Below are 10,373 nucleotides of genomic sequence, written 5' to 3' on the forward strand. Positions count from 1 at the left end.
GGATCTTGTAGAATCCACAAAACATCCGCCTTAATCTCCTACTCTTTGATTAAGAAACCACCAGTTGATTGTTGGTGGAAGATGGAGTCATTGTTGAAGATGGGATCTAAGGGGAGAAGATGAAGTTACAGGTGGGTTTTCTTAGTTTATGGTTTTGGTTTTGTGTATGTTTGACCGATAAGGGAGTTTTATGAATTATGTTTTGATTTCTTATGATTTTTCTGTTTTGTTCTTGATTTCTTGGGATATTTGTGGTTGTTTTTTATTTCTTTCTCTTTTACATGTACATGTTCAAGATCTATGTTTTGTTGTAACGTTCCTGGTTGATGACGATGTGAACTAAAACCTTTGGGTTTGATTTAGTGCTCATGATACATTTTAATTTAAGAGAGAGAGAGATTAAGGCGGTCCCTGTGGTGGTGAAATGACTGAAATGTCCTTCATTTTACGGTCAAATGTTAACGGTGTAAGCGAAAAAGACCATTTGTTAAAAGTTGTGAAACCACAAGGACCATCAGTGAGGTTTTTTGAACTTAGGGACTAAACTTGATATTTTCGAAAACCATAGGGACCATTTTTGAGCATTGGAATCGGAAGATAATAGATATGGTTTTTGTATGGTTTTCCCTACATTTTCCCCATTTTATGTTGTGATTTTGCCTAAATTAATGTTTCATGAGCATTTTATGTTATGTTAAAAAAAATTGAGAGCCTCCCCTACAAGGTCATTGTACATTGCTACATTCTAGTTTTAATGAAAGCAAATTGCTATAAAACAACCACAAAGCTTTATTGGACAAAAATATAACAAAATAGTTACTTTGAGGAGATACTAGGTTGGGTTTTTTGGGGTTTTCCATTTCAAATATATTAATATAAAAAATGTAAATGATATAAACTAAAATTGTGGGGTAATAGATAAGCTTGATGAAAAAACTTTGCTGTAGACTGTACTGGAGATGTACTGTATTGAGGTTTTTATCAAATTATCGCCATTGTCTATAACTAATAGTCTAATACTCAAAGAAAAACCTTTTTAGACAAATACAAATCCACATAAATTATAAATATCATCGTTTAATCATTTTAACATATCATCCATCAACAAACCAAATAATATGTGGAATGCAGCAAAACTTTTAATCCAGAAAGTTTCCAACACAGATGATGAGAAATTCTAGATAATCATACCAAGAAACAGTCATATAATGAAAACCAAAAATATCAAGTCAAAACTACAAAAAAGAAGGTTTACATAAACATAAAACATAAATCTCCAAAAAAAAAAAATCAAAAACATACCATGATAAAGATCTCCCAAAAACTTGTGATGAGTTTTTGCATCAAATCTACCTCACTGTAACAATATCATCAATCTTCAAAATCATCCGAACACATTCAGTAGCTAAAGTGATAGCACTTGTGCTCACAAGCAATGGCTGCACCACATTCTCCTCCAAAATATTTGTAATTTGCCCCTTCCTCACGTTGATTCCAGCATTGATTTCACCCTGTGCATGTCTGTTACGAAGCTCTGTAACAATGGTGATTGGATTCAACCCTGCATTTTCAGCCAAAGTGTAGGGAACAACTTCAAGAGCCTCAGCAAAAGATCTCACACAATAACTCTCCATACCCTGCAACACCTTTGACCATGCACCCAACTGCCTAGACAGCTCAATTTCAGGGGCCCCACCACCTGCAATTAGAAACTTTTTGTTCACTAGACACCTCACCACGCATAAAGCATCATGCAAGCTTCTTTCTGCTTCATCAAGAACAAGCTGATTGGATCCACGAACAAGAACAGTTGTTGTTCTACCCATGTCTTTGATTCCAGTAATCTTAACAATCTTTCCATCTCCAAGAGAAGCTTCTTCTACCATATCAGCATACCCAAGTTTTTCAGCACGGAAGTGTTCAATGTTTGCAATTGGTAAGCAGTTTAGTGTCTTGGTGATGAACTCAATATCATCACGTTCAACATCCTTAATCACCAAAATTTTGGCCTTTGCAAGATAATGGAGAGACAAATCTGTAACTGCATCTCTTAAAATGCTTTTCTGGATCAACAACACGTTACAACCAGCGGATTTGATCTTTTTGATCATGCTGAGAATGTAATTCCTCTCTTCCTTCAGGATCCTATCCATTTGGGTGTAATCTGATACTACAATGGATTGTTCAATGTCGGTTTTGGGAGGAGAGATCTGGAACTGAATGACAGCGATTTTGGCATTCTCAACACGAGTAGGACCACCAGCAGCGTGGCTAACCTTCTTGTCGAATACTAGACCCTTGACAAGCTCTGTGTCATCAACAGTACCACCGAGTTTCTTCACGATTTTCACATCCCTAAGATCAACTAAATCGGGTTTTGCAGGATCCACAACAGATAAAACGGAATCTACGGCTAAAGGGGCTAGAAGTGTAGAGTACTGTGAAACTACCTTGCTGTTAAGGGAAGTAGATGCGGATTTAACGAGAGATTCGCGATCGGAGAGCTCAACAGGAACTGCCATGGCGGTAAGAACATCAACCGCTTTCATGGAGGCTTTGTGGAGAGAATCAGATATAACAGTGGGGTGAATACCGGAATGAAGAAGTTGTTGACATTGTTTCAAGAGTGCACCAGCGATGACGACGACGGTGGTGGTTCCATCACCAGCGACAACGTCTTGTGACTTTGATAGTTCGACGAGCATCTTGGCGGCGGGCTGGAGCACTTCCATTTTGTTGAGAATGGTGGCGCCGTCGTTAGTGATGATGACTTCTCCGGAGGCTGTTGAAATCATCTTGTCCATTCCCTTCGGGCCGAGACTGGTACGGACGGCGTCTGCGACGGAGCGTGCCGATTTGATGTTCGCCATACGGATATCGTCCTTCCGTTTGTTGTCGACATAGCTCTCTGTCTTGGATGCGCGTGGTGCTTGAGCTGCCATGGTTGCCATTGCTTTCGTAAGATGAGAATATGTTCAATTTAAGTGTTGAAAGTTTTAAAATTCCAGATCGTAGATTTGAGGCTTTCGTGTGACAGAAACCCTAGTTTGGCTGGAAATGGGGGAAGACTGAAGAGAAACCCTAGCAGTGAGAGGAGCGTAAATTAGCAAACAGAAATGTTCCACCTAAAAGACCGAAATCTAAAAATGATTCATTTTACAATTAAGCAAGTGATTATCATTTTTTTACATTTTGGATTCCAAACTTTTATTGGTAAATTATGTAAAAGTTATTTAGTTTGTTATTTTTTAGTTGAATAAATATTTTTATTTAATTATAAATATACATTATTTAATAAGTAATTTGTTGATGTAACTCCTGAAGTCGAGTATCAATTTAAAAGAGGCAGAAAGTTAACAAATGAATAACTACTTAAATAAACAAATACAAAAACTATTAATGATTCCAATGTCGCCTAATCATCTTATTTTAATGTAGCTAGATTTATACTAATGTAAAAATGATTAATTATGATGTAATACAAGTTTCATGGTTATAATGTATGTTTATATAAGATGAATTTGATGTTGAACATGACAAATTATGTTAGAAAAAACGGGATATAGATAAATTTGGATTAGTGAGAGTTGTGAAACACTTTCAGATTTAAGTAGGGGTGAACGCAGTGTGGTTCGGTACGGTTATTAGCCAAAACCTCACCACTAACCGCAAATGCGGTTAATCCATTTTCAAAACCGCTTGGTGCGGTTATTTTTGCGGTGCGGTTTTGTTGGCAAAGTGTTGCGATTATTAACCACATGCATTTGGTGCGGTTATTTTGTGAGGTTTTTAACTACAGTTTAGAGCTCAAACGGTTTTAAGAGTTCAAACATATTACTTGTAATATAAAAAAAAAACATAAGGTATAACACAGTTAACTTAAATCACAAACAATTAATATCTTAAAAACATCAAATTAATAGTAATTAACAATAAATATTTTAAAATTTTCTAATCTCACTATTTTTCAAAGTTAAACATAACAAAAAACCAACATTTTTGTCTTCTAGTATTTTATCCATCTTTCATCCATAAAACTTGTCTTATTTTTAATATTTACTATATTATTAATTAATAAAAAATGTATATAATATATGCGGTGCGATGCGGTTTTTTTTGTGGTTTTTGAAAACTAATAACTGCACCGCACCACAAATTTGCGGTTTTTAAAAAATAGAAAACCTCACCATCGGTTTTTATTGCGGTTGCGGTTTATCGGTTGCGATTTATGCGGATTTTACGGTTAATTTTAGTTGCGGTGCGGTTTTTGCTCACCCCTAGATTTAAGCATTTCGAATGTACATTCGAAATCTTTAATCGGATGAAACTCACTATTTTTCTAGAAATGAATAATGAATAAGATGTTATGAAATTTGTATCCAAAATGAATCCGAAATTGATCATATAACAAAAACTAGGGGTGAAATTGGTATGATACCGATATTTTTTTCTCCAAACCGTGCACCCTACCAACTATAGTTGGTATAATATTTTAGATATCAGTATCGTACCAAATATGCTTGGTACCAGTTAATTTGACTACCAACAAATTTGGTTGGTATATATTGGTATTTTGATATATACCAAAATTTTTAACTAATATGTACTATACATGAATATAAGTTGAATTTGTGGACATTTAGCCGTTGCTTCACTCGCTTCTGGTAGTTTTTTTTTCGAAACGACTAAAAGGATTAAAAGAGATCCACCCTTAGCAAGCTGCTAGAGGAAACAAATGGTAACAGTACAAGTACAAGGAATGAGAGGTTAGTATTCTTTTTTAAGTTTTAGTGCATGTATCACCGATCTCGTGCACATCAAACAATAAGTATCAAGAAATTTGTCGGACAATGTGTTAGTTTAGTAATTCTAAGACTTGTTAGTTGTTATTCTAATTAAAACATGAAGATATGAGAACTCATATTTCTTTGTATTTATGAATTGATATATATATATATATATATATATATATATATATATATATATATATATATATATATATTGGTAGGTACGGTACAACCGTGATATTCAAAATTTCATATTGTTACCGTACCAAGACTACTTAATTAGCATGGCATTACCAGCCAAACATATTGGCTACCAATTTAATTGGTTCAGTTGGTAACATGTTGGTTGGTTCTCTGTGGTACATATTTGTCAGCCATAACAAAACTAACTTCCTGTCCTAAAACTGTCATATGGTAGTTACAGGAAAACAACTTCCTGTCTAAAAACAGTCATATTACATGTCAAAAAACTAACATAAAATCGGGTCTATAAATCAATCACAAAACTGGGTATTTTTACAAAAAAAAAAAAAAAAATACGGATTTCTGAGACATTTTTTATATAGTAACATAAGTAATATAAAAAATTCTCGCGCTGACCTGGCAGCTTGACCCCAGCCAGGGGCTCTGCCCCTTGGACCCCGCTCCCAGGGGTTCGCCCCTAAATACCAGTATACTTTCAACAATGATAAAAATCAAACAAATATGCACTTCTCACCATACTAATTTATTCGATAATTGTCAAAGTTACATTGATCAACAAATTAACCCGTTACACTTAAATAATATTAGTGATATACAATCACCAACAAATTACAAGGATCAAAGCCCTTACAATGATCCTATCGATCAATGTATAAAGAACAACTTGACGTAAGAGAATATCCTTAAGTTGTAGGTTTATGGAAACATCCTTCTACATAAGATTGTAGAAAGCTTTTGTTAGCTTTTAGTCTTTATCGAATATTCTAGTCCTTCATGTCTTTCTACAAATAAGGTCCTTTGGGGTTTACATAAGGTTAAAGGGCTTGTATAGAAGCTTTTAGTCTTTAATGAATCTTCTAGTCCTTTAGGTATTTTACAAATAAGGTCCTTTAGGTTTTATGTACAACACACAAATCTTCAAGAATTGTATGTAAATGTATCCCTAAAGATCTAAATAATCTAAACATTGAGGGGTTTTATGCACGACACACAAACCTTTGTTCAAAGAAACACATATAATAAAATATTAAAACCCTATATAATTAGAAATAGAGGTCATGTGATTAATGATACCTATCTCAAACTAAATCCTATAAATGAAACAAACTCTTTTGAAACCCAAAAACCTACTGACCACATACCTCTATGTTTCAGTCAACCATTGCATATACTTTAATAGATAATTTTGTGCTATTGTTAGTACATACTACATAATTTTTATCATCAAATATTAATGATTTGTAACAATAATTAAATGTGAACACACGGGGAAAACATACGATTGAAGTAAAAGAATAAGCAAAGTCTAACATGTGTTGAAGAATCAAAAAACATTAATCAATCATCAGTAGACAAAGATCAATGGTGACATGTTTGGATACGAATTGGGGTTTTTGTGGATGATGGGGTTGGTGTTTTATGTTCGGGAAATCAGGGTAGTCAATCATCAACCGAAACAAATTGAATTGGGGAATTGTATGTCGGCGAAATTAGGGTTTTTAGTGTGAATGATGTAGTCGGTATCGTTGTTGGGGAGGAATTCGAATTTGCTTTTAGATAGGAGGGGAGTCGCTAATTCAGTAGGGATGTTTGTGGAGAATGTGAGACGTTACACTTATAGGCAAGGTTCGAAGACGATTGTTGTAGTACGTTATGTTGTTACCAAGGTAGAATACGTGGCGTGAAACGAAACCTATAGATTTGATTTTCAAGGTACGAGAAAAAAAAGGTTATATATATATATATATATATATATATATATATATAGCCATCACCCCTTTAATTGTTTATAATTATATACCCTAAATTATATAATTGCATACGATTTTAGAAATATTGTGTCATTTCTATCTTTAAAATTCACATAACTTGTATTGGACCTTTACATCACTTCCGGTATACATTACAAATAATAGAAATTATGTCGAAATCAATAGTTTAAGGTTTCGCGATTAACTGATTCAGATTCGAAAGATTTTACGAATCTGATTTTGGTCGAGATTAAAATTGATAAAAATGAAATAAAATAATAGACAGTAGTCTAAGTTCAAAAACGCTCTCAAAATTTCCATCAGAGGTGTACAAGTCCCTCAACGGATAGAAACGGTTTTAGCAGTTTTGTAACGCCCGTAGATCCGGGCTAGTCAATTTAGAGATAATAGAGGTCGAAAACGAATTTTCGACAAAAGATTATTTGGAAGAAATAATCTTAACCAAGTTTTATAATATGTCTCAAGGGTTCCGTACATATAAAGAACGCCGAAATCCGAGTTATAACGAAAAAGATATGACCCGTCGAAGTTTTATGGCAAAACCGGCACGGCACCGGGAGACGTAAATAGTGAATTTTTGATAAAGGAATTTTTAGCCTTATCAATACAAATAAAATTTGTATTATATGTTAAACCGATAACATACAAAAAAAAAAGAACGCCCAAATCTGACTTCGTATGAGGAAGTTATGAATTTTCTAAGATTTGACATAGCAGTGCACGACCCGAAACTCGAATTTTAGTTCGAGCGGTTTTTGTCCTACGCGACCTAAATGAGAATTGAGATCTCATTAATAGGAACTCAACTGTAAAAAGACAAACGAAAACAGAGTCCGTATGTAGAAGTTATGAAATTTACGCGGATATTTAACAGTATAATAGCCTCGTACTGTTAAATTTAAGATCGGTCAAGAACTAGCCGACGGTGTCAAAATGAAAGTTGTAGATCTTATTTTTACCTACGCATAAATATAAAGAACGTCAAAAACGGAGGTCGTATGTGAAAGTTACGAATTTTAGAAGTCGGAAGTGTGCTGTGCGAAAATGGGTGATGTGGCACAATCTTGGTCATTGCTTTCTCCCCAAGTCTTGCCACTAGATGGTGACATGTGGCACCAAGTTCAGTCATTTTCACCCTATAAATAAAACTTCTCCCACCCTCATTTTCTTCACACCTTTCTCATTCTTTCTTCTTTGTACTCTCTCTCTAGAACCTCTCTTTAGCCCCGAAATCCCCCGAAAAGGCTAGGGAACCTCCCTAGCACGAGGCGGAAGCCCCGGAGTGCTTGACGGCTCCGAAAAGAAGAGATTTTCGGCTCGGTAACGCTGCTCCAAGCAAAGCCCGGTTTTCTATAAAACCCGTTGTAAATGAGCTACGCCTACGCTATTTTTAATATAGTTTTTATTTAATTATAGTAACGTTATTAGGAACTTATAATAAGTAATTGGGCTATTATTATGGATTATATAAGTATTGTTTAACGCTTATATAATAGTAATAATAGCTAGACTATGAATTAGTCTCGGCGAATAATAGACTAAAGTCTAGTGATAATAATACTAGGTTTCGTCAAAGGAAATTATTTTTTTGAAGAAGCGAAACGCTGTCTGAGTTCGGAATCACCATCTTTTCAAGTGAGTGCATAGTCTCTTTCATGAACATGATTTTAATACAAGTATTAATTAAAGTATTAAATATAATTGGGTTCCACTACATAACCATAAGTACCTACTTTGGATAATTACTACATTACCCCCAAGCTCGGCTTATTTAAGCCCAAGGCCCAAAGTCAACTGGGAATCAACGCCCAACATATGGCCCAATTTTCCAAATTGAGCCTAAGCCTTTAGATGTTCTTGTTCTAAGGCCTAACATCATATAATCATCAATGCCCAAACTATGGCCCGTCTACGGCCCAATTTTCCAAATTGGGCCCACACCCTCATATGGGCCTTACCCTAAGCCCATTAACATATTCTAGACCATATGATTATTCTTGGATGGCCCATTAATAATCCAATTACCAAAGACCAAAGGAAAAGCCCAACACAAAGCCCAAGTGAGATTAGGGTTTCACATAAATGACAATTAGGGTTAAGTGTTTCTCACTTAACCCATTAAGGACTTAATCCATTAAGTCCAATATTGCTTAGATTCATTTTTGTCAATGATTATTATTTAATATCTCAAGTTATTAAATAATTCTCGTGTGTCCCGATTAATTGCCCAAATTAGGGTTTTATTGGCATTAGGGTTTCCCAACCCAAATATTAATCCATTTATCAAGTTGTTGGGCTTTTAGGTCAATTAGAGCTTTAATGGGCCTATTAGGCCCACTTGAAAATTATTAAGCCCGTTAGGGTTTTATTGGGTCAATTAGGGTCCATTAGGGCTTACAAGGCCCATTAGGGTTTCAAACACCCTAAACGAATCGAACTCAATGAGGCAAGCACACTGCCACCCGACACGGCGGCCGTGGTGGTTAGGGTTCCTTTCTTTCATTATTTCACTTTCTGATACATTTTACACGACTTTACTCTCAAAATAAACACATACTAAACAAATAAACACACACATTAATCTAACACACACACACAACCACCTTGACGACAGTCGGCGGTAGAGAGCGGCAGCCACCACCTCATGATGGTGGCAGTGAGGTCTTTCTTCGGATCTCCGACCAAGCAGTGCTCATATAGCCTCAAACCACCACATCATATGAGCACAACACCACCATGCCCACTTCTGGCCGTAAACGAGCCCAACCACTCCCCGTGGTGGCGCAAAACGACGGTGAGGGTGTAAAATGACGGTGGCAGAGGCGACACACGATAGGTCCAGTCGTGAACGGAAATTAAGAAGTGATTCCGGCCGGGAAACGATGGCAATCCGTCACCAAGACATGACCACATCCGCGCCATAACCTCCAGCAACATCAACGATGTTTTCGGCGTCTAACACCGAGAGGAATGACAGGGAAGAGAGAGATATGGTGGTACCCGGTCATGACGATGGTCCTCGATGCTCACGGCTTCATCGGCAATTAGATAGCGGCAGGGTAACGGCGGTGAACATGGGTTGAGGCAGCAACCCAACCGTAAACAGCAGCAGCACCAACAAACGAGTTTTCCGATTTCTTCGTGCCTTCATGTCTTCACCGGCGACGAAATAAGGTGGCTGATCAGTGGTCCTTCAGCGGTGGCGATAAGATGACGGTTGGGAGAGAGAGCAAGAGCAATAGGGTTTGCGGCTGGAGGATGAATGGGGAGTGGGGTGACGGCCGACTTCCTCCTTAGGGTTAGGGTTTGTCAACCTTTAAATACCCGGCTCCATCAAGTTGTTTACCATAATGGCATAAACAATCCCCCTCCATAAAATTCTTTCCAAAACAGCTCTCATATTTACCTATTACACCCTTGATCTCAGAATTCTTTACATAATTAATCCAACTGTTACTAAACAACCCCTTAGTCTCCAAAATCTTTTCAAAATAAATCCAAATATTACTTTTTAAGCCCCGAATAATCCGACTTTCGCAAGGTTCTAGAACCTGAAGATGAACTAATTTCCTGCAACAAGATCACATCTATTCCGTCCGAATTCCACAGG

At 36.4% G+C, this 10,373-nt stretch overlaps 1 protein-coding gene across 1 annotated transcript; it reads right to left on the bottom strand.

The window, feature by feature from the left end:
• Positions 1-1,119: 1,119 nt before the first annotated feature.
• On the bottom strand, positions 1,120-3,131 carry LOC111891767 (T-complex protein 1 subunit delta). Its single transcript, XM_023887832.3, has one exon. It carries the CDS (start codon positions 2,949-2,951, stop codon positions 1,350-1,352), a length of 1,602 nt encoding a protein of 533 aa, XP_023743600.1. The 5' UTR covers positions 2,952-3,131; the 3' UTR covers positions 1,120-1,349.
• Positions 3,132-10,373: the final 7,242 nt, after the last annotated feature.

Source organism: Lactuca sativa, chromosome 5, assembly GCF_002870075.4.
Source record: "Lactuca sativa cultivar Salinas chromosome 5, Lsat_Salinas_v11, whole genome shotgun sequence".
Lineage (NCBI taxonomy): Eukaryota > Viridiplantae > Streptophyta > Magnoliopsida > Asterales > Asteraceae > Lactuca > Lactuca sativa.

Coding starts and splice junctions, on each gene's coding strand:
- LOC111891767 (XM_023887832.3), bottom strand. CDS start 2,951: ATGGCAACCATGGCAGCTCAAGCACCACGCGCATCCAAGACAGAGAGC.